Below are 25,116 nucleotides of genomic sequence, written 5' to 3' on the forward strand. Positions count from 1 at the left end.
CCCTCCCCGCTCTGCTGGGTGGTAGCGGCGGGGCCGGAAGGGGCGCGGCGGCGGCGGGCGCCATGGCGGCGGCGGGGCCCTTCGCGCTGGTGACCAGCTGCGCCGCCGGCTTCGCGGCCGAGGAGCTCGTCAAACGTGAGTCGTCGTCGTCGTCGTCGCCGCGACGTGCTGCGGGGCCCGGCCGGGCGCAGCCGCGGCGCCCCGGCCTGCCCGCAACTGCAGGCCTCGGCCTGGCAGCTCCTCACCCCCAGCCCGGGCCCTCAGGGGGGGCTGTCCTCCCCTCACGCAGCGTCCCCAGAGCGGCCAAGCCCTGCCGGGGCGGCCCCCCGCCTGCAGCGTTTAACCACCTGCTCTTGAGGAGATCGTCAGGGACCTCCTTATTGCTTTAAGGAAATAAGCTATTTAAGAGAGACGGTATAGAGCCGCGTATTGCGTGTGTTTTGTACCCTCTGACACCAAGGAGGAGGCGATGTCACCACCACAACCCCCAGGAAAAAAAAAAAGGAAAAGCCCCACATCCCAAAATGCTTTGTTACCCACTGGCAACTTGCCCTGTTTTAGGTGCGAATAAACTGTCCAGAGTTATACCTGAATGAAATAATTTGAGAATTGCCTTGAGACTGAATAAAAATAATACTCTGTTCAGTAACAAATGAACAGATTCATGAGCCCCTAGGTTTGCTGCTGCCCATTCTGGTCATTCACAGAGTACAAAAATGACCTTGTTTCACTGGGATATGTCAGTGGCCCCTGGAACAGGAGGGCAGCCTCAGAGCAACCAGAGTGGCTCAGGAATATAGGCAAGGGGAAGACAAAAGCAGAATAAACACTGTCCCTCTGGTTTCATCTTGTCATTTTTGAAGTGAACAGACTATCTTGGACTTTAAGAATGGTAGAATTTCTTAAGTGCTTTACTTAGGTATGCTTTCATGTATTAGACCATTTGTTGTCCCAACACAGAAGCACAAAAAAAAGAGAAAGCTAAAAAATTCTTCCTTTCTGCAGTTGTCAGAATTGTCAATTGCACTTACTCCATATCAAATATGTAGAATTCATTCTGTAGGAAGTGTTTTTCTTGGAACCCAGTTCCCCTTTTTATGGCTTGAAAAGGAAACATGAGAATAAGACCTGATAGTAGAGAAAACTTTGGTAGAATTTTTAGTAATTCTAAAACCAGGGGGAGTCCAGGAAGAAGCAGTTTAGACCTTGGTGGTTTTGCTGTTACAGCTTGTTAGTAGAGCCTTGCTTTTTAGGGAACTGTCATGAACAGGTAAGTTATACATCTTAGTATGCCCATCAACAGCCCCAACCCTTTTCTGGATTTGTTTTTGGGTATTTCTGAGCAAGATCTTACCTAGGGGCCTGATAAAGCACAGGGCTGCTCCCAGGGACTGGTTCCCTCCATCTCATTAAACCGTATTTTGAAACAAGATCGGCTGTACAGGTCCACAGTCAAAGGCTACCCTGTCAAAGTGGGTGGGTTGATGTTGAATTATTTAAGGGGATTCCAAATCAAAGAATAATAAGTGTCTGTAAAATCATATTCTTGGTGCTTGTGTGGAAGGTATAAGCAAATTGGAAGGAATTGTTCAAGGTTCCTGTAGCTTTCCTTTGATTATTTCTTGCAGTGAAATTAAACAAGTAAAAAACCTTCACAGAAATGCTGTTTAATCTGAGAAGCTCTTAAAACTTAATCTTCAGGGTTTTTTTAACTAGTACTGACTTTGAAATGTTTAGGCTTCCATTGTTTTCCAGTACCAAAACTGAAGTCTTATAGATAGCCTTTCTGCTCTGATTGGGTTGCTTCACAAAAGACATTAACATCTTCCTGAAAGCTGATCATTTACTAAAATAAATACCATGAGAATTTTAAGTTCCTGCTTTGTATAATAAGTGAAATTACATCAGATCTGGGAGCATAAGAACAAACATTGTAAAACATTCAAGGACATACTGATAACGGACAAGGCAGCTGCAGTAGGCTGGGCTGGAGGGTTTTGGTGGGTTGAAGCAAAATGCTGGTGCAGTTCTCAGAACTTGTGCTTTTACAGCGTGAAAGCGTCACACCAGATTAAAGGCATTTGATAACGCTTTAGCTCAATGCTGAGAACAAGACCACTGTATTAGCACCTCTGAGGCAGGACAGTGTTTGAGATACAATAGGTATGGTTAAATATGCTATTAAATACTGTGCTAGGTGGTAGAATCCATAGAGCAGAGTTGGGTTTTGAGTCTGTAACAGGAACATGAAACAAAGCCCTTATCGCTATTATCACTGCTTTTGCTGGTGTTGCTGGATTTTCCTGGAACGTGCTCTTTGTAGGTAAACCTGTTTTATAAAGTAGAAAGAAGCCACTTAGAATGTTCACAGTTAGGAGGTGTATGAGAGCCCATTTCTCTTGCTGCCTGCCAAAACTTGCCAGGCTAATTATAAGGCTTTTTCCAGTGTTTTCATCCTGTTAAGTAGGAAATGACTTGAGGATGAGAAGAATATTATGGTACATTTGCTAGATATATTTTCATTCTTTCAAGATCCTGGGGGATACCCTGAATGTTTTATTTCATTAGATACTGTGGCAAAACAAAGCTATTGAAAATGTACAGAATACGATTGGCTTTTCTCTTAGATATATTTATCACAAATTAAAACAGCAAATAAGATTGGTTTAGGTTTTAAAAATTATGGCCAACAGATAAACACTGTCTGATGTGTATTGGCTTTTTTTCCTCTTTTTTGACTGTTTACCCCTCCCCTCCTCCCCCACAGTATATTTCTGAGTTCTCTTTACTCCTTGTGTAATTTGCAGGAGTACTTTTTATGGAGTATTCCACCAGGTGGCTCTCAAGGCCCAGAATGAGAACTACTTGGTACACCTACCAGGAGGACTTGGGATCATTTAGGGCATTGTAGAAAACTGAATTATGTTCTTATAGCATGTATTCAATCTGAAAAACACTAGGAAGAGTGATCAATAACTTAATCCCTTTGAAAAAAAACAACCCAACAAACCACACCTGCAAAGGGGAGTTGTAATGATTCTGAAAAAATATTACACACAATATAGTATAAGTGCTTCAATATCAGTTGGGTATTAGAGAACAGGGGACAGTGCTGCAAGTGGTAAGAGATCTACATCTGGTTCTTTGATTATTATTCCACTCTTCTGAATAGTTATTTCTGGTCTCCAGTTCTCCTTTTGAAAAAATATTTGCTGCCTTGTGCTTACAGAATACTTAAGAAGCCTCTTTATTACAAAAAGGGAATGGATGTTTGGTTATACAGTTTTGCAATGTCTTCTTCCTTGTTTTCTGAACCATTGTTTAGTTTACCTTGTCTGTATAAAGGCTCATGAAATTAAAAGTCATCAAGTCTAAATCAGTAAAATGAGCAAACATTTATGTAAATAGATAGCCAAAATTAATTTCCAAAAGTATTGGTCAGAATTTTGTCCAATTTATTAAAAATTATAGATACTTGTGAGTAAAGAAAGGACACAGCTAATGAATTTGCTGAAAAACATGAGCTACCAACTGCCTGGAAGTAAAGAAAACCTTTTCCTTTGGACCAATTCCACAGAAGTTTGGATGGTCATTGAGATGCATGGTACCAGTCATTTACCAGTTACTGGATTGAACCAGGATCTGACGTTGTGTATCAGTTGCTGTCGTGTTCTTAAATGGTTTCCTGATAGAAAATGGGCAAAGTGAGTCATGAACTGGGATAAACTGGAGGAAGATAATTGTCCATGTCCAACAAACGTGATGGTGGCATAGGCAGGGTTAGCGCAGGGGCTTTGGAGGTTGCAGAGGTGAATGGTGCCAGTGCACGCAGGAGGTAATGGCCCGAGGGTGATACCGGCTTAGAAATGGTCTGTTTGGTCCCTAGCCTCAAATAATTCACTGTAGATGAAGAAGCTTCTGTTGCTCCAAAGTGCTTTTATACAGAAGTGTGGGACACTGCAATACATTGTCTTAACTAGTATTCAGCAGTTATTGGTAAGATTGTAAAAGTTATTTCAGTAAGTGACCAGCATTAGTAGTTGCAGTATTTCTTAGAGGACCTTGAACTCCAAATCATGTTTTCAAATGACAGTAAGCAGTGTTCCTTTGTGGCATGACCTTTTCCATGCATGTTTTTGGTACTCTTTAATGGTGATGCATTTGGAGTCTGTTTGCATTCCTGTCACCCAAACAAGCCACTTCTGCTCTATGAGAAGGCCAGCTAATTAGGTTAGCCCAGGAGGCCTGCTTACTGTTGTGGTCAAAGAGTGACTCAGCTGGTTTTCCAGGCTCTTTGGATGGCAAACCACTGACACTTTCAATGGCTGGGGAGTTTAAAATTAAAAATGAGTAACTCACTGGAGGTAACTTTGACAAGCCACCCCCTTTTGCCATATTAATTTTCTAGATGTTTATTCTGTATCCAAATAAAACTTAATGGGGTTTATTCTGATGAATATTCTCTAAAATTAGATTCGTAACTACTCTGGTTGAATTTACTTTTTTTGTTAAAATATAGGCTGTCTTGGAAAGAAATTTCTGGAATCCAGAGATGGCAAATGTAATCCTTAAAACTAGTTCCAACATGGAATATATCCTTGAGAACTCAGTTTGAGTTGCAGTGTATTTCTTTTGTAGTTCCGCTTGTTTACTCTAAAGGCCAAAACCTAATTGGTCTTAAGTGACTTTTGTGGAAAAGAACTATTCACAAGATACCCAAGCTGCATTTAGTTTCCTGCCATGAGTAATCAGGCTGTTTTGCAGTAATTTGTTAGAACCCTACATGCAGGCTGAGACACAGCAAGTCTGAATCCTTTCAGAAAGTTCTTGCAGTCCTTTGAGTTAGTGTGCAACATCCATTTTTACTGGGGGAGAAATTTCACAGGGGATTGGCAAATTTTCTTTGAATGAATGATGGGTAATCGGAAGCACAATGGGATGAAAGAAGACTGCTTAAAATAGAGGAACAAGTGGCATGTAAGAGGAAATGGGACACGTCCTCATTCTTCTGGCAGTACTTTGAGGCCTAAATTTGTCCATTAATTCTTTTGTAAGAAAAAAGAAAATCACTTAAAGCAAACGTGAAAGTTCTTTCATATCAGCTTCTGAAAAATCTTTTATAAGAAGTTCTTGCCTTTTGTATTCTTGATAGGGTGGCTGACTGCACTGAAGTGACTTTTGAACCGACTTCCTTTCCTCACCCCGTTTTCTTCCCTTTGGCTTTCTAAGTCTTAGTCCTGATTTTCAATAATTTCTATGGTGGTCTTTTTTCTTAGCTTCTTGTGGCATTGACTTGCAATTCTGTTAGCTTAGAACTGTTTTTTATTTATTTATTTATTTTTAACTGTGAAAACACTAGTGAAGGGAAATTTATAGCATATTTTATGTAGCATTCAGAACCTCCAAAAAACCCATCTGGTTTCCAGGGCAGAAAATTAAGATTATGCCTACATTTGAAAAGCTAGGCAACAGATAATGCTGAAAAGAAAAAGCATACCTGTGTTTTGGACATGCACAGTGACGTTTTCTAACCTGTTTCCCAGTTGATGGAATTTTGTCACATTCTATCCAAGCAAAGTGAAAGCTACCTCCATTGGCCCTAATATCCATTTGTAAGAAACTGCTAGTCTAGTGGCAATTGGCACATATTAATTACAGTCTGGTTTACCAGAGGCACCAAACTAAATTATGCCATGTATATTCTTAAAGGTCCTGTTCTATAACTGAATTCATTCTTAAAGCTCCTGCTTTATAACAGAAAAAAAAATTGTCATCTGCCAAAATGCTTTTATTATAATAGAATATGTACATTAAAGCTCTAAGTTTCGTAAAGTGACATACTGACATTTGATGACCTGTTTTACTAATTACTTGAGGGGTGTTTTGAGGATGAGTAGACTTGATATATTTGTGTAGCCTAAACTGAAAAGCTTGGGTTTAAAACTAACTGAAAAGCCATTCTCGTTTCCCGGGAAGATGGGTGCTTCATGTCAGTAAAGCGTAATATCAGCAAATGCAAACAGGATAGAGATACCTGCTGCAAAGTGACTGCAGTATTATGATGAAGCGTTGCAGGGCAAGCAGAGATCCAGGTATACAAGTTTTTTTATGAGATAAGCATGGGAAAACAGCTTCTTTGTGCCACTGGAACTGGTGTGTGCTGCTTAAGAGTGATTTAAAAAGCTGTGAAAGCCTGAAAAATCTTTCAAGATTACTGATTTTGGTTAGCTGTATTGGTAGTCTCTTCCATATTTATGTCAACAAGCTGGTGCTCTAAGAATACAAAGTTCAGAATCAAGGTTTGTTTGGTATTGACTCACTATCATCATCCCTCAGCCCCAAGGAGACATGGATAGTCTTATCACAGAATAATTTCTGGCTGAAAACAGATTTCTCTGAAAACTATTGTTATCGCAATGAAAAAGTCAGACTTTCTTAACCTGGAAAAAACATGTAGATGTGGCTTTTTTTTTTTTTTTTTAAGAAACCCAGAGAGGAGCTTTCCTCCCAGGTTTCTGTTTCAGAGGTCAAATTTCTCCCTCAGATTCCCCTTGTCCTCCTCCTCACTGCTGCAAAGAATCCTCTGGTCTAGAGCTCTCCTCTGCGCTGCCTTGTGCACCATGCTCATTCACCAGTTTGATTTCTCAGACTTTGCAGATAGTTGCAAAAAAAATCATTGAACCTTTCTGTGGCAACCTTGGTAATGAGGTTTTGCTGCCTTTTTATTGAGAAGATACAAATAGTTTCAAATTCACATCCAGATTACTTGGGGAACAGCCTGTTCTAGCGTCGGTCTCTCAATTTCTTTCAAATACGACCTTTAAGGTCCTTGAAAACCCATATACTTTGTTTCTTTTTTTTTTTTTTTAACTCTTGTGATGCCCAAGGAAATTCTAGAGAACTCAGTTATTTTTATATATAATTGACCTGTGTTTTAAAGTGTCCAGCTTGAACAAGATATTCAGCCCTTCCCAGCGAGGTGTAGGTGGGATGCTCAGCTAAGAACTATAATTCAACTCCACCAGGTGGCTGTCATGCTATGGGAGCGTGTGCTGTGGAGGTTGCTACCAGCACACAAAGGGCAGTGTTTAACATTACATTATCAAAGCATTGCCTTGGATTTTAATTGTCGAACTCCTACGTGGAATTTAATGGGAATTACAGCCGAATTGTAGTAACTTGGTTTATTTTCTCATTAGTTACCTTCAGGTTTTGGTCACAGTCAAACAATTCTTTACATCTGAACGAACATGCAAGGTTTGTTTGTGCTGTAATAAAATCTAGGTATTCTCTCCATACATCCTGTTTACAGGTAGTGAGTTTGAGGCTAACACTTTAAAAGACATTTCCAGGAAAAAAGGCTTGCTTTCTGAAGAGCTTCTGTACCATATTTTGTTTTGAAAGCTAGAAAATAAACTCTTTTGAAAGCTACATAATAAACTCTTAGGACAGAGTAATAAATGGAGTTTGAATTTTTAAAGATCTTAAATATATACTGGTTTATTCTAGTAAGTAAAGATGACTCTGTATTGGCATTGTACCAAGCTTCTCTAGACAAATCATTTTCTTGATGCTGGTTTTATCATCTGTCTCATTCATTTTCTTTTATACAGGTATCACAGGAAAAGATGACCTTACTGTGGGTGCAACTACAAGTGGAGGAGTGAATTTTTACCCCTGGACAATAGATAATAAATATTATTCTGCAGATATTCACCTCTGTGTAGTACCAAACACATTTCTTGTTACTGGAGATATTGCTGAATCTGTGCAAGCATTTGTTGTGTACTTCGACAGCACAATAGTAAGACTCCTCTGCTTCATTATATTGTTTATCTGTATGATATAGTTGCCTTATCGCAGTGATAACCACAAATTATATTCTCTTCATCTTGTGCCATCCATTCCTTTTAGGCTGTTCTATTAATTGTCAGTAGATCAATGTTAAATTATGCCTGCTAACAATGGAAGCAGTTCCCTTCCTTTTACTATTATACTCCAGCTGGAAGAGAGGTTTTCAGGATGCAGATCTGCCACTAAGTTAGGCAAATCCTCCTCCAGCCCACCACCTCCAACTTTACTCCTAGCTGATGCTAGTTCAGAAGGGCTGCTTTAGGACAGACAAGAACCAGGGAGCTAAACGTACGATTACCCAAAGTTGTCTCTACTAAGCTGGCAGCAGTGAAAACAGGGCTTTAGCAAAAGCCAGAAAGATTCTGAGACCAAAAAAATAATATTCTAAATAAGGATCTCTTTTCCACCACAGATGGTAAAGGGTTCACACCACACATTCTGCAAATATACCTTTAACCAGACATCTCGGAGCTGTCTCAGAATAAACTGGAGCAATGGGAGTAGTTCACCAGCCCCCATAACATCCACTTTAGTGTGGAAGATGAAATAGCTGCATATTAAACCCAAGATATGCTTAAAATGAAATACTCATGATCAGCCTTAAGTAAAAATTTTCCTAATTTACACTAGGATTGCATAATTAATATTAAACATGAAGGGAAGGTCCAAGGCAGTAGGATTAACTCATCTGTAAGGTAAGTCAAGAATCGGAAGGAAGTTGTGTGTAAGTCAACTCCTCTGATGAGAGCACAAGTGTCTTAAACATACTCGATATGCAGCCTAGCATATTTCCTTACTTCATTGCTTTCATTCTAATACTATTAATGATTTAAAACTAGTTTAAAAACTGAAGTATTTGAGGATGTATTCCAAATAACTTTTTTTCCCCCCTCCGCTTTAGAAATCTGGACTTGATAGTGTCTCTGAATGGCTTCCCCTGACGGAAGAGTGGTTACCAGAAGTCATGATCCTGGTTTGTAACAGAGTATCTGAAAATGGTATGAAACCCAAACCAGTTCCAAACTGACTTAGAGTTATTAGCCCTGCATTATTTTCTAGTTAACACAATTGTTTCTCAAAATATCTGGGTGAGACTCGGCTTGAGACTTGACTGAGAAGGTGGTTACTCTCGTGACCAGGAACAGAAGTCTTAAGCTAGTTGTGATTAAAACCGAATCACAATTTTACAAGCTTGCTTGAAGTGAGCTCTGTGTATCCCATTCCTAGTATACCAGTGTGTGCTGCAAGGTGACTAAAAAGGCATTCATAGTACTGGATGTGCGTGATCCTCTCTGGTGAAGAATGAGGGTGACTGTTGGTTGCTTAACTACAGCGGAAAGTATGTTCAGCTTTTTTGACCATTTGGACATTAAATACGCATGTTTGCTTTGGTTCTAGATTAGTGTGTGTGATACAGCGGCAAGCTGTAAGGTGCAGATGTGTCCCTGGAACTTAATTCAGATTCAAACCTATAATACAAGTCTTCATTCACTCCGGCACTTCACTTACAGTTCCCCTTTGAGTACCCAGTGCAAAGCCATTTGATTTTATGGTATTTGAAAAAAACAATTCAAAGGAGGAGTTTGTTTAACTCTGGAGTTTTTGGAATCGAGTTCAAAGTAAAGGGAGGACCCATGCCAGCTACTATATACTTTTTCCCCATACAATCCAGAATAAGCAAACAACTTGGAGGGAATAAAATGTACCTAAAGATTCAACTGCTGATACTAGTCTCAAATATGTATGTTTAGTATGCATTTTTGTTTCCCAACTTCAGGCGTTAACAGACAGAAAGCTCAAGAATGGTGCATCAAGCATGGCTTTGAACTGGTGGAACTTAGCCCTGAGGAACTGCCTGATGAAGATGGTAGGATTACTACTTCTGTTTTAATTTTCAGAATGAAAAAGCACACCAAAATATCTTCTAAACAATTGCAAGGGGCATAACTTCATTTACATGCTACATGATTACAGCATGGAATGCTCCCAGTTGGTCTCAGCTATAAAAGGTCAGGAGGAGGAGGTTATTTCCTCCAAGAAATTATTACATTTGTCTCCTCCCAAATACAGCTGCTGTTTATGTAGCACCTACAAAAAAATAACATCTGCTCCTTTTTCTGGCACTAATCCTAGGACTGTATTGATAGATCAGAAGCATTTATACTCTACTTTGGAAATAAATATAAAAACCAAGAACCAGAGGGATGCACAAGGGTAGGAAAATTCTTTTAAAAAAAAGACTTCAAAGCTAGTGTATATACCACGACAAGATAGACCTTATTCAGATGGTGACATGATAGGCTGAAAAGGGGAGATTGTTAAAAACATTTTAGAATAGCATGCACTGTTACACAGGAAATAAACCAGTTTCAAAATCACTGGCTGACCATATGTTTATAACTTGAAAAAAAAAACATCAAGCAAAGTCAGAAGTGTGATGTTCCACTCTTGAAAAGTGACTGTGCACTTCCCGACAGCCTTATCAGCATTAGCCTTATCTCCTCATTTCAGTGATACAAAGAAAGTGTTTATATTTTACCTCTGCAGAGCCAAAATGAGATAACTGACCTCATTTCCAGGCCTGAGTGGAATTAGTCACTAACATTTGCTCTATTTCAGGTTGACCAAGCATATAGCTGTCACCAAAAATAATTTAGTCTAAAGGTCTTCTAAACTAGAGCTCAAGTTCCTCCCCCCTGCCCCCTTTAAAAGCCTAGATTAAAATTCTATCTTGAGTAGCTAAGAACCCCCCTCCTCTCCCTGCCACGTCTTTAAAGGTGCATTTCTTTTTGGCACTTTGTTACACATATTTCTGATTTATAGAAACCAGAAAAATGGAAGTCGGTACCCCTTAGACTAAAGTTTTCTTACGAAGTGCTTTAAAAGGAAATACTAGTAACTTTAAGTCAAGTTGGGTTTTTTTATTGAATAATTGTTGTAAAGGACAAGCTATTTACTATTTAAATAATATAAGTAATGGGAATAATAACAACTCATGATGTTAATCTTTGGAGTATTAAGATATATGCTCTTTCCTGGATTTTTTATGGTAGTAAACATGCTGTATGAATTACAAATGATAAAATGGATGCAGTAAACATACGGGGCCAGTATCTGTTTAAAAATTATGACATTTCTGACAGCTCATCACAAATGAGCTGGAGCTCTTGCTATAACTACACTGTGAGTCAGTTTGTGCAGTGAAGACAAGGCCTCTAAACTGAGACTATTGATAATGACTGCTACAGAACCAAACAACAGTGCCATGGAGGGCAAAATATTTGATCTAAGGGGTCACAGACAGTTTTAAATTAATTTTTAAAGAGAGTTTCAATTACTGCACCTGTCCCTGAGTCATCCTAAAAGAGGTTGATTTTTAAGCAATCACGTTTTTGTATCCAAAGGCGTTGTTTTCCTTCTGGCTTTGTGAGACCTGCACAAACATGGGAAGCTGACTAAACTGAGGAAATGGGAAAACTGACTTTATACAAAGTGGTGTCAGATCTATTCAGTAAATAAGTTGAAATCCAAATAATGCTTTCCCCAGTCTTTCAAGTTACTGCAACTCACAGGATTACTGGAGCATTTGGAGTTAGATGCTGTGGAGATAGCTTCACAATGATCATTTTCAACAAGCATTACACCTTTTTTGAATGGTTGTCTGAAGTTTTTTACTTTCTAAAGAAAGGAAGAGTAATTCTAGCATCTATTTTTAGGCCATGCAGCATTCTAAGAGATCCTGGGGTAAAAGATGCCTTGCCTTTAACAGCAACTTAAAAATTGTCTATTACTATTAAATTTACTTATATGTTACTTACCGATGTAGGCCTCATGCTAAATATTTAACAAAACCCTACTCAGAACTTAGATCTCTCTACAAAAGGCTGAGAGCTCACAGTCCACAATACCTGGAAGCTTAGACCAAGAAGTGAGGCATTAATTTAGATTTATTTGGTCTCTCGTGAAGCAAAGGCAAGAAATCTGTGTTTTCTAACAAAAGAGTCATTTATATCCATCACTATACAATAGAACAGGCATTCAGACACACACCTTCTTACTTTCAGGCACGTAATGGTTTTGGTTTAATTATTAGGAGTGCAACGTCTTTGTCTTTTGGTTTAGATGACTTTCCAGAGTCCACCGGAGTGAAACGAATTGTACAAGCTTTGAATGCCAATGTGTGGTCCAATGTAGTCATGAAGAGCGGTATGTAACACGGGTTCCTCTTCTCTGAATTCTGGGGAAGGCAAGGCCTTGATGGCATAGTACTTTTAGCAAAAGGTTAAACTGAGCAGCTGCAGTGCTACTGCCACTGCATCGGTATAAAGAGAACTAGAGCACTCATCAACCTTTTACATGGAATAGGAGGGTTTCAGGTATTGTTTTCCCTGTCCCTTGATGCACAGAGAAACTTACTGGCAATGGGTGAGATTTATTCCTGTTTCAGCATCTGTTCCCTCCGTACTTTAACTTGCTTTTTACCAATAACTTGAGTTAAATACTGCACTAACTCTTCAAGTTTCAATGAAAAATGAAACCTTGTTCCACCAACCTCTAGCATCAAATAGCTAGTCGTTACCAGCTTGGTCTAAAAACTGATACGTGGTTTAGTGGTGTAGAAGAAGTGAGTGTTAAATTCCAAATTTGTTATAGTTCATTGAAAAAAATTTTTGAAACAGGGATGAGAATAGCAAGTGCAGAGATGGAAGTTTGGCAGAGAAGCGATTTCAAATGTCTGTTGAAGGACATACTAAGAGCATTGCAAGAAGGACTGAAAACCCCACTTGAGTACATGGAAACCACAGAATTTTTGAAAACTGTGCAAAAAACAGGCAACCCCAGATAATTTCTGGCAGATAATTGATTATCAGGCAGGGTTAGAATTTTAGAAAAATCACTTTAGGATTAGACTCATTAGAAAAGGAAATGCTGTGGCTAGCCCAGAGTTGTTACAAATGTAGATACTTCCATTTACTTGAAAACCTTTAATTACCTTTCTAATAACACAAGCTGTTGCAGGAAATGTAGGAAGATTAAACTCTTGTGGAGTGCTTGGCCTTACATTTCTTGTTTCACAAAGCCTTATCCCACTAACAACCTTCCAACGTCTGTCTGCTCCCTGATGTACATTTTTCCACTGTTGTGGCTTCTTCCTTCCTACGTCTTTTAACTGTGTAATGATTTCATGGGCTGAGAGGCTTCTAGTTCCTCTAACTGCAAGATGGTTACTGGGACTCAGTAGAGCTAGGTAAGAACTACTAAACTGATAACCTTTTTAATTTTTTTTTTTTAACGTAACCTTTTGAATGTTTCTCATACCACATCAGAATGAGGTTAAGGTGGGGTCTAAGTTAACATAACCATTGTAGAAAAATAGGTAGCCATTTGAGATGATGTAAAGTTATCTCACTGGTGCTAAAATGGTTTTCTTAACAGCGTATTTCCTACATTTGACAGATGCCACGTTACAGAACAGAATTTAGTCACATGTTCACTTCTTTGTGCAGGGAAATTCCTATGCATCATTAGTGTGTTTTGTAAAGGTCAGACTCCTTGAAAAATCCAGATTTTCTATCTCCACAGTACAGAAACCACACAGCACTGATGCATGTTACTACAAACCCCTCAGGAAGTGAGCTATATTTGGAAGTTGTTGCAGCCTGATTGTGCCTTCAAAGGGAAATTGTTGAGCTCATTTTACTTAAAATAAAACTTTTTACAACCTGTGACATATCTTTTGTTTTCAGCTTCCTCCTGATCCTGGAAACTGGCTGCCATGTAAATCAAACTTTAGCTTTTCTACTGAATTACATATGACTGCTGGCCATTTAGAAACCATGCAGTTGTACTTCATGTGAAGATTTTTCATGGAGTACAAGATATTTGTGTAGTTGTAAATGCTTATAGCACTATTAAATGTAGCCATCCAAAAAGCCAGTGTTACAGCATTGCCTTACTTCAGCTACTTGAGTGAGAATTTAAGTTTACAGACAGAGCAGGAATGACTTTTTTCAAGTACAAGTATTAAAACCATATTATTTTAAGGTCTTTTATCTTAAGCCCAAACACAATTCTTCTTAAGTTATGAAGTAGTTTTTTTCACACACCTATTAAGAAAATTCTTGACCTTTTGAATTTTTCTGTAACCATTAAATACATTCATTCTCACATCAGTTCATAAAAATAGGTATTAAACATAGCATAGCTGAATTATAAACATTTTTACACCAAACAATCCCACATGCTTTGTGAGTAAATAAAGCAGTATTGTCTCTACTAGAAGAAAACCAAGTAGTCTTACCTGAGAGTCTCCAGAGGGCAATTTTCTTTTGTAGCTGGTATAAAGTTGTTGGTTCTCTAGGCCTCAGAGCTCTCTTAATCTGAGAATCGGGTGGTTTTCTTTCCCTTGTGCAGAAGGCCATGAGTAGTTCTTCAGCTAACATCTTTCTCCCCACAAAGGTGGGGCACTGCTCTTGTCTTTAGGTGTTCCTTCAAGAGCAAAGCTGGTTATCCTAGAAGAGAAACAATTTATTGCCTTCTAAAAGAGGCTATTTGGCTACTTTGCTGCTTAAATACATGCTTTAGTGATCCCAGCTGAAGCTGGTTACCTAGGGTGGGGTTAGTAATTAGCCTGGCTCTCTTTACAAAGAATTAACCTGATTTAGGAGGACTATTTAAACTTAGTTATTTAAACAAATTATGAATTTTGACTTTTTAATTCCAATTTTGTATGGAAGTCAGGATCACCACATGTCAGCTAGAGACAGACTATGGAAGAATAGTAGATAAAGACAGTGGAAGATGTTTTGCTATGAAATGAGCCTATATGAATCTCAAAGTTGTGCTCAGACACTGTCAGCAACTGTCCATGAGTGACACCTGCGAAACTCTATAGACTCCATCATAATGGAGCCACCAACTATTACAATACGTGGAGTGAGATAATTTTTGGCTTTGATGCTGTAAGAACACTGTGTAAGGCATCACCCACTTCCTGAATTGCACCCAGAAGTTGAAATAACTTTTACATCCAATAAAAAGTTTATAGGAAGGCTTTTTCAAGGGTGTGCCTGCAACCAAGTGTTATGTCTGCCACCTCCCTAACCACGGATCCAGAAACAAATAGCTGCTTTTTAGAGATCCCTGCTGTAGGTTCCAGCTCCTTCTAACTGGGACAACGTTTTGGAATTAGGCTGGCTGAGGTTATGTGTGTGTGGTGGCGGTGTGGATGGAGCCACTGGCGTTTTTCTGCACAGGATGAACTCTAAGCATAGATACAGAAGAGGTACATGATTAGGTCACTTCATCCACCCCTCTGCCAATGTGGGAATGTTCTCTCTCAAGGACATTCTGGACTGCAGTGTCCAATCTAGCTGCAGATGAGTCAGAAATTGGCTAAATGTCCATCTTTACAGTTTCTCTAAAGAAAGACAGCCCTTTGCTCAGCCTGCTGAAACCTGGGGAAGCTTCTTTGCTTTGGGTTGCGAGTCCCGATCTTTTAGCCCTCAACTGCCTGTTAATTTAGCTGGTGGACTTCACGGGCTTTCATGTCTTGCAACTGAACATTTTTAAGGCAATTCATTTGGCTAGACTGATTCACTTCTTCCCAAACCTTTGGCGAGTGATCTGTTAAAGCACCAAAACTGTATAAAACAGAGCCAGTTGAAACAAATACCTGCTGGGGGGTGGGGGGAGCGCAAGGGGAGAAAAGGAGTGGGGCAGGACACGCATCAGCCTAAGTACACAGTGAAGATTATTAAACAGGAAATGAGGTCTTAGTAATTCTCTAATGGAGAAATGTTTACATGTTTTCTAGATAGCTGATGGTTTTAGTTACACATTCAGCTCTTCAAAATTAAATTTTGTATAAATGGCGAGTAAATTTGGACAGTGCACCAAAATGACATCATCTCAACATCTGACTCTAGAGCTTAGTCATTGGTGTAATAATTTAGAACACATTTTTTTAAAAAAGTAATATTAATCTTTCTTCTGGCACAAGTCATTGTTTCCTGGCTATTTGTAGTACAATAACTTAACATTAGTTCTTTTTTAGTTGACTAAAATACTAAGATTTTCAGAAAAATCTTGTGTCCTTTGTGTAACTGCAAATATTTGCTGCTCAGCGCAAGGCCAGCTGAAAACATGGCTTAGAAAAAAACACCTCATAATATCACCTATTATACGTACTTTTTTTTTTAAATAAAGTTTTAAAAATGCAGTTAGTTTAATTTAAAAATAACGCTACTACTGGCACGTCACTGTAAAAATACTATCTACTTAATTTAAAAATACTACTAGCATCTGTTATCTTAGCTGATTGTTTAGGTTTAGGTTTGAATTTGCTGGGTTTTTTTTTTGGTTGGATTTTAAAATACCATTGAAATACACAGTAGGTTAGTGGATGTGGAAAGCCCAGAGCACCTTGCAGTGTGAAAAAACATTGGATTTGATGGCTGAGTCCTTCCCTGAATTCTGCATTAGATATTTAAAAACTGCCTTTGCCATTACTGTAGCGCTCGCCCTATTTAGACAACATGTGCACAAAGGCACTTGTTGCATTTCCCGTGTCTAACCACGGACTCGGTGCTGCTTCCCGTGGTCGGTGCAACCTGCTCCACAGAATGCCAGTACTAGCAAATGCTGCCTCTGTACTTTGAAAAGTGCCTCGTTTGGAATCAGAAAACATTTGCCAGACTGAATCCTAACAGCACAATGACTTCAAATAATAAGAAAGAAGAGCTCACGTATCTTGTGGCTCACACATCTATTCCTTGTTTGTAATATTTAGCAGTAAATATTAATATACTTTTTAAAAAGCTTAAAGAATATGAAAAATTTCAGCCGAAAATATATTTGCAAGGGCACTGGCACAGTTTTACAGCGTGCTGTGTGTCTTCCCTGAAATATCTATCCCATCTGCTATTTGTAATGCATCTTCAGTCAAACTAACAGCTGTTTTGTTTTCAGACAGGACCCAGGGCTTTGGTCTTCTCAGTACGTTAGCAGGTGCAAACTGTAGCATTGGGTCAGAAGAGAACCAAGATACAGAAGTAAACAGTAATTCCTATTTCTTATTCTTTTGCTCATACTGTTTCTTGTGTTGTTCTTTCCTATTGTCACACTCAATGTGGTGGTGGCGGAGGGTTTCTTTTTTTTCCTTCTTTCTCAAGGGATGCTTCACAGCCTGTTGGAATGTATTTTAAAAGAAATATTTCTGAATTCTGAAAAACTAGCTGCATTCTCCTTACAAGTCCTCCTGAGACAGTTGTTCCTAGGAGCTGTCACCTCGCGGCCATGAACTTGCTGTTTCTCAGGGCATTGCCTCAGAACTCCTTATTTTACCTAGAGATGTCTGAGTGTGTGCTCGGGGTTGGGTGTTGCTCATGCTGACTTCAGCACTGTGTAAATGTTTCACCCCAGACAACCCACTGGAGTCAAGGAAAGATTATTAAAAGCTCCATTCGAGGTGGTGTTTTTCATTAATATCCAAGAGCAGTATTTTGTTCAAAACAAAAACTATCACTTGATAGTGTTATTTAAAAAACAACTAACCTGTCAGAGAAAACCTTCATGTAGTACCTATATACAGTGTTGCCAAAGTGGCTTTTCATAATACACCTGGTAGAGGTTTTGCAGTAAATAACAGTTTAAGATAAAGCGTAAGTTTTTGAAATCAAACCAGGAAGCATCTGATTTGCTGATGACGCTTTTTAGGTGCGTTATTGGATACTCTAATACCTGTTTGTTTCCTGACAGTCCAACCCACCAGCAGCAGACAGAGAAGCAGCCCATTTAGAGAGCAGAGAAGACGGGGCTGGCACAAACAACCTGCCGAGTGACAACGCTGTAGGTGAGCTCTTTCTCTGCCCAGCAGATCTGTTGGAGCACGCACCCTGGCTGGGACGGTCCCAGAACACCGCTGGCTTCTTCTCGATGACAAATGTGGCACAAATGCGCTTGCCAGGGCCAGCAGAGCCAAATTGTTCAAACTTCAGGTGTTCTCCTTACAAAAAATGGGCCCAAGTTTGGATACGACCGAGCCCCTGCAGTACCACCAACTGCAGGCATTCAGATCTGATTTTGTGAATTTTCCTGATGCGCCTATTGTGTATATCTAGAAACATTTTTTTAAGAATAAAGCTCCAAGCTTTATGGTTGCACAGAAAAATCACGACAGCTTGACCCAGCAGGAGGTGGATGAAGCACACTCCGCTTGGGTCAGTCCTGAGAGGTTCGAGTGTTGGAAACTGCAGGTCCTTAAATAATTGCACTGCTCCAGGAGGTGGGACTTTCTTACAGGTTGTATGTGGAGATCTTCTAAAGGTTGGGTGCTAGTATGGCCTCATTACTCTTTAATTTACTCTGTGGCTATTCCGAGACAGATCATTTTATAATAAGCGAGGAACCTTAAATATTGGATGAACTCAAAAAACACTCTTGCAATGTAATGTAGCAAAATTAATTACCACTGAAGTGATGCCATGAGTTGTCTGAATGAACAGTCGGTAACTAAATGTTTCTTTCCCTCCTATGGGGTTGGAATTTGTAAACAGGATTTGCAGATGTTAATATACTGTTTTCAGAAAGCTTTCAAAACTGCTGACAAAACAAAATAATTTACCTTAAACCAACCTATACGCATTTATTTCAGATCTTATGTTAGATATGGACATTCAGGAGTTGGCCAGCCTAACCACAAGAGACGGTGACCTGGAGAACTTTGAAAGGCTGTTTTCAAAGCTGAAAGAAATGAAAGGTAACGCTCCAGGGAGAGAGGCACTCAGAGATGTCACCTATTCCAGTCACTCACAGGCATGAAAGCCAGCGTGGGAGTTGGGAAGATTGTACAAATTCCTATTCTCCTGTCTGAGGTTCTTTATAAGTAGCTGATCTTTTCATTAATTTGCCCTTCGTCTTGATAGTGCTCTTGAAGGAAGTAGATACTGCTCAGCTGACTGCTGTCACACTGATTTTGTCCACCATAACCTAATGCTACAGTTTTCCATAAACAAACCTATAAGACTTTTTTCTCTACAACTGCTTGCCAGTCTTGCAGTTTAAAACTACAGATGTTTGAAATGAAATCCAGTGTGCTCAGCAGCATCAGCTTTCTGGCGTTTGGGAATTGCAGTTGCTCCTACTAATCAAAATTCCTTTTTTATAATCTTAAACTAATTTCTTGGTAGTCCCCTAAAAGCAGCTGCAATAGGCATTTCTCTCCCTGCTCGCTCCCCAGGCTGACAACCTGAGTCATGTTCTTTTCCACAGATAAAGCTGCAACGCTGCCTCATGAACAAAGAAAACTACACGCAGAAAAGGTGAGGTTTTGAAATTGGCATTGAAATTATTAAAAATGGGATTTTCCTTTCTAAGCCATAGTTATTTCTCTTGGAGAGTTCCCGTGATAAGAGTAGTAAGAACAAACGGCGCAGGCCTAGGGAAGACTGTCTGGTGTCTCCCAAGAACTGAGTAACAAACCTGGAAGTTTGAAACACCAGAAAAAACTTTCCCCTTTCAAAATTTCTGAAAGGAAGGTCCTGAGTCACTGAGGGTGTAAGGCAGCTTCCGCTTAAGTCAGTGGAAAAGCCTTGATCTCGAGGAAGATTTAATCATGCCTTAATTAGCACAAGTTCTATATCACATATGCCTCCCATGAATTAGAATTATTAGAATTATTATAATAATTAGAATATAATATATAATGTATAATATAATAATATCATTGTTAGAATTATTAGAATTATTATCATAATTAGATTATAATAATTAGAGTTATTGCCTCTGTGCTGAAATTCCTTGACTTCAGAGAGGATTAGCATTGTACCTAGAAACATGGTTGCTAGATTTAGCTGCTGCTCAGTTTCTATTTTTTGGATGGTAAGTGCAAAATCTTCAGTCGTTTGAGGGGAGTTTTTCATCCTTTCCCATCTTTTTCTCCATCATTAGGTGGCCAAAGCGTTCTGGATGGCAATTGGAGGAGACAGAGATGAAATTGAGGGTCTCTCCTCAGATGAAGAAAACTAAGTTCTTCTGTAGCTGTAAGCGACAGAGCAATGCTAAAAGAGTGATCTCCTGCAATGAGTGTTTATTGTGAAAAGCCCCATTTAGCTTTAGTTGCTTTCTTTGGTTAAAGGATTCTCCGTATCATTGTAGTAAGTAACACATTCCACAACACCTAATTATTAGAGTGGGTTTGTCTGACTGTTCATTTATTCTCTCCCAGAGAAGTTTGGAAGGCGATGCATGCAGTTAGAGGAAATAATAATTAGTTTACATTTTTCAAATTAACATTTTTATTGTTTCCTCTTTTGAGTTTAAATAAACAAATTTACTCCCAGTTATCTTTCTACATATGGCTGGTGGTTGTTAAGTGACTGCTTAATTCTAAACTCCACATTTTAGATGTAGGCCTGTTTGATGTTTTTATGTAGCTTTATAGCTAACTTACTAGTTAAAACAAACCAGATTTATATGAGCCATGAAGAGAAAGTTGCTGAATTGTGCCCTGTTGTGGGATGCGATGCCAAGGCTGCAAGGTTGATCCTGCTGCGTGCCAAAGCTATTAGAAATGGCCCACAGGCTTTGAATTCTGTTTGTGGTCCTTCCCTGGCAAGTCAGGTGTTGTGCCACACTCCCTGGCTTTCTGTTAGAGACTCAATTTGGGATTAAATACAAGACAGATTTTTGCTGCTGTTCCAGGGGTGAAGTTCCCTGCCCAAACCTTCTGCGGCGCTTGGCCTCCGAGGCCCAGCGGATCGCACAGACCTTCTGCGGGTGAATTCTGTCCTAAATACCGACAGAGAAAAGCGACAACGTGAAAAACCCCACCCTGTCACCTGGTGCATTTGGGACAGACTTACCTGGAGGGCACCAGAGGACACGTCTCAGATGGCTGCTTCGTGGTCTCGAGTGTTAGAAACGGCTCCTTTGTCGTTAGATTTAGTATCTCGTCGTCCTGTGCAGTCTCACAGTCACAGGCTCACGGGTGAGCAGCGAGGTGGAGGGCGCCAGGAGGACAAGGAGGAAGGCAGGGGCCGGTGAGGGAGCAGGGAGGAAGGGCAAGTGCCACCCCCTCTCCTTTCCTCCTGCGACACAGCGGAGCCGGAGCCTGGGGAGAGGTGCCAGCAGACGCCCTGCAGAAGGACCGGCCTGGCCTGGCACCGCCTGGGAAACGGCGCCTGTCTTCCCTGGGAGCATTTCCTGATCGATCTGAAAATCCGCCCTGTTAAGCAATCTTGTTTAGAAATTTTGAAATTAACTTTTCCAGCGTCCGTCTGTTCACGTCAAGAAATTTCGTGAGTCTTGAGACAGTGGCTTTCCATAAATTATTTGACGGCTTTAAATTTTGAAAGCGCTTTCACTTGATGTTCTTGACATTCATTGCCTCTTCTTTTAAGATTAAGCAAAGCTAAAATAATAGTCTTCTTGGAATGCTGTAAATCATTTCCTGGGTAAAAACTGCAGTGTTTTCAACTCCTAAGAAAAAGAACCGAAGCCTTGTTAGTGGTTTGAAAAGCATTTCTCAAAGACTGAGCAGTAGCTGCACGGTAGTAAAATAATCCTTTGTAAGAAGAACTGTTCCTTTTCCAGGGATACGTGTACAGACACTGAGGGAACCGCAGCGACCGGGGCCGCCTCTTCCCAACCGAACGATCCAAACCGGCTGCCGGGCCCTGCTGTGACTTTCGCATCTCCTCCCGTTCTCTTCTTTTGCCCCAGCACCGGGAGCTTTGATAAAGAACTGAAGCTGGTTCCTTCCAAGCAGGGAATGCTTTTCCATGTTTGTTTCTTGGTACCTGGAGACTTTTTTTTCCTAAGTATCTGTTGTGCAATAGTGATAAACAGCGAAAGTGCAGAGTAAATTAATTGAAGGCAGCGAAGAAAATAATGCACTCAAACACTTTATAAAACCAATTCTTTAGAATGTGATAGATGTGACAGTTAATATAAATTGAATAAAATAATACAAATTAAAATCAAGTTCTTTGCTGCCTCTTTACAAGGTAGCAGCAGCTAAATTCCCACAAACGATGCCTTATCGCAGGAATCCGAATGACCAGTTGGTGAACACACCTCTCCTACCTGCTCCAAACAGATTTGTATTACAGGAAATATATCCTGGAAAGCATCGCAGCTCCTGGTGACGAGAACAAGGCCATGAAAGCGCAGAGCAAGCGTTGCCGGGCTGAGCCAGCACCGTCCTGCGGGGGAGGCGGCCACATGGCTCCCGCCCACGTTGGCGGAGCATCCCCACAGGCACCGGGTGCTGCAGAGCTCGCCAAGGCCCTGGGGACTCCCAGACACCGTTTTCACAGAATCATCTTGGTTGGAAAAGACCTTGAAGATCATCCAGTCCAACCATTAACCTCACACTGACCGTTCTCAACTCCACCAGATCCCTCAGCGCTGGGTCAACCTAATTCTTAAACCCCTCCAGGGATGGGGACTCCACCCCTGCCCTGGGCAGCCCATTCCAACGCCCAACAACCCCTTCTGCAAAGAAATACTTCCTAAGAGCCAGTCTGACCCTGCCCTGGCGCAGCTTGAGGCCATTCCCTCTTGTCCTGGCGCTTGTTACTTGGTTCAAGAGACTCATTCCCCCTCTCTGCACCCTCCTTTCAGGGAGTTGTAGAGGGCGATGAGGTCTCCCCTCAGCCTCCTCTTCTCCAGACTAAACCCCCCCAGTTCCCTCAGCCGCTCCCCATCAGACCTGTGCTCCAGACCCTGCACCGGCTTTGTTGCCCTTCTCTGGACACACTCGAGTAATTGGTTTTGTTTTGTTGTAAATGTGGGTCTTGCTCGGCCATGCAGTCTGCGCTTTAAAAAAGCACAATTCAGCAAGGGAGGAAGCGTGGCTAGGAGGTGCTAGGAAATCATTTTAATGATCCTTAAAAGTATTGTATTTTTAAATCAAAATTTCCTTTGCTGGCAGCTTGTTTTTTGTTTTGTGGCTTGGTTTTTTTCTGAAGAGAGGCTTTGTTTTTGGCTACAGGCTTTCCTTACAAAATAGATGTCACAGAAATGAATAAAAGGGGCATTAGTGGAAAAGCAAACCTGAACACTGTTGTGTCTTTCTCTTAGTTTCACTTTGTTTAGCAACAACAAAAGAAAGCCCAGCTTGGTTTTAAAGTCTTTCAAGAGTTTTGAAGTTGGCTTTCCCTGGTGCTGGTCCTCTGGTGCTGAACCGGAACTGCTCTGGAGCCGCTCTGCAGTTAATGCACTGTGGCTAGATGGAGCAGCTTTTCCTAGGTAAAGATGGTCACAAGAGCACGTAGAGCTACAGAAAATGAATTTTAAGACACTATTCTGAAGGAAAACATGATGATGCTTCAGTGAAAATGGGAAGCACCAGCTTCTGTCCGTGACCTTTGCCAGAAAGCTCAAAGGAAAGTGACTGCATCTGTGTTGGCAACGAGCAGATAAAAAGGGTCACAGCAAACCCTCCGAAGGCCACGGAAGACCTTTAAATTAAACAGAACTGAAGAAATTGCGATTCCAGTGTTGGCTGTGGCCCAGCGGTCACTGGATCTCACGGAAACCCTCTGCAGTGAGTTAAAACTTCCAAGGCTCCATCAGTGCCCGCGTTTCCCATCACTCGGCGTGCCGGCAGCTCGTTTCCCAGGGGCTACACAGCGGCCACAGGAGCGGCCGGTGGCTGGAGAGTAACAAGAGACAAGAGCGTGTGGAAGGCAGTGAAGAAATCCAACGGCACAGAAACGCCCTTGCCCTGCTGCTCTGCGCTGCAGCGGCGCGGGCTGCGCTCGGGGACGGCTCGGGGGGTGCTGGTTTCACCCGCCGGCCTCAGGTCTGGGGTAGCACCTCTGAGAGTAACCGCCCTGCAGAGCCGGCGCTGCTCTGCTGGGGAGTCTGGTTGGGGCGCGCGGAGCAGAGATAGCGAAGCTTCTTGTGTCTCCCGCAGCGTTTCCTCAGCCGAAGGAGCACTTGCTGAAGTGAGTCTGGAGGCCTGAGAGAAACACGGTCGTAGCTGACTACAGGATGTATCTGTTACAAACAGGGCGCCGTCGTCTTCTGCGTTCAGGTTGGGTCATTTTACTAATCCATCCTTAAACACAACCAAACATGCTACAGTTTTCCTGGGCTTAAAAGACTTTTTACTGCAATACCGCTGGCTCTTCTGACTCGAGACGCTTTTGTTACGCTGTCTGCTGTTGATTTTGTTACCTGTAGGAAACAGTCCATACAGCCTCTGAGGCCAAGTCCTGTCTTTCTCTGTAGCCAGTTCAATCCTTTTGTGATTAAACTAGTTGTTAGGTCATTATAAATACAATAAATTAAGTCTAAAATTAAACTGACAAACTCTGAGTATGCCACTGTTTGCTAGTGAACTTCCAGTTCTAACTAAGGGCTACGGAAGTGTTGAGTTCAATTAATTTTAAAAGGAGAAAATGTTACTCGCTTACAGTGAGAGTAATGTGTATCTCAAACAAAAATGGTTTACTCTGATAGTGTTTTGGACTCGTGGAAACTGTCCTAAACACCCACAATTAGAAGATTATGGGGGGCGGGGGGGGGGGGGGGGGAAGGTTTATACGTTTTCTGAGGTGGGTGCTGTGGTGTCAGGCTTTAGCTCACAGCCTTGGGGCTCCCTGTCCCTGCTCCCACTTCCCTCCCTCCTCTGCAGCCTCCAGCACCCGCCCAGCGGGGGGGAGCTTCCTGCAGAACGTCAGGAGCAGAAAACACCCTCCTGGCGCCAGGAGGAAGCGCAGAGACACGGGGGTGAAACCTCAGTCTAGAACCAGCCGTCTGGAGTGTGAAGCCAGAGAACCCCTGAGTCTGGGACTAACTAGTCCCGGGTCAAAGATGGCCTGTAGGCGCGACGGCATGAGCCAGGCTGCAGCCCTGGGGAGGGCCCAGGGTGACACTTCCCCGAGGACTTTCCTGCCACCACAGACCAACCGCTTGTTGCCCAGCTTTCACTGGAACCAAAACCTCCATGCACCGTCAATTCACTCTTTTTTGGTGTTTTTTTAGCTAAGGCTTTGAGATTTTTCATTTATTATCAAACCCCTGTTTTGTTTCAGCTTCCCGTTTCCAGCGCAGGTGAGACCCTGCGATCCTGACGCCCGCGTTCAGGTGACGACAGAACTCGCAGCTCAAGAGCTGATTTACTACATCGCACTTGGGAGTTTTGGCAACCCCAGTACAAAACCTGGACGAGACCTTTTTATTACCACATTGTTGGAAAACTGAGTGGAAAAAGGATTTTCGTAAATCCTCTGTCAGGAAAAACAACAACAA

General features: G+C 41.2%; 1 protein-coding gene across 3 annotated transcripts; it reads left to right on the forward strand.

Moving 5' to 3' along the window:
- The first annotated feature begins 35 nt into the window (after nt 1-35).
- On the forward strand, nt 36-22,916 carry AAGAB (alpha and gamma adaptin binding protein). Of its 3 annotated transcripts, none has more exons than XR_012624813.1 (11): nt 36-135; nt 7,614-7,804; nt 8,756-8,852; nt 9,632-9,721; nt 11,977-12,060; nt 16,825-16,907; nt 17,614-17,707; nt 18,509-18,613; nt 19,126-19,175; nt 19,804-20,009; nt 21,448-22,916. XR_012624813.1 is itself a non-coding variant. In XM_074837146.1 (11 exons), exons 1-10 carry the CDS (start codon nt 63-65, stop codon nt 19,879-19,881), a joined length of 945 nt encoding a protein of 314 aa, XP_074693247.1. In that variant the 5' UTR covers nt 36-62; the 3' UTR covers nt 19,882-19,895; nt 21,448-22,916. The 3 variants fall into 3 exon arrangements, 2 of the variants coding, with proteins under 2 accessions (XP_074693247.1, XP_074693246.1); XM_074837146.1 differs by having other exon boundaries at nt 19,804-19,895; XM_074837145.1 differs by lacking the exon at nt 21,448-22,916 and having other exon boundaries at nt 19,804-20,194.
- Nucleotides 22,917-25,116: the final 2,200 nt, after the last annotated feature.

The sequence above is a fragment of the Strix aluco genome, chromosome 12 (genome assembly GCF_031877795.1).
Source record: "Strix aluco isolate bStrAlu1 chromosome 12, bStrAlu1.hap1, whole genome shotgun sequence".
NCBI classification, from domain to species: domain Eukaryota; kingdom Metazoa; phylum Chordata; class Aves; order Strigiformes; family Strigidae; genus Strix; species Strix aluco.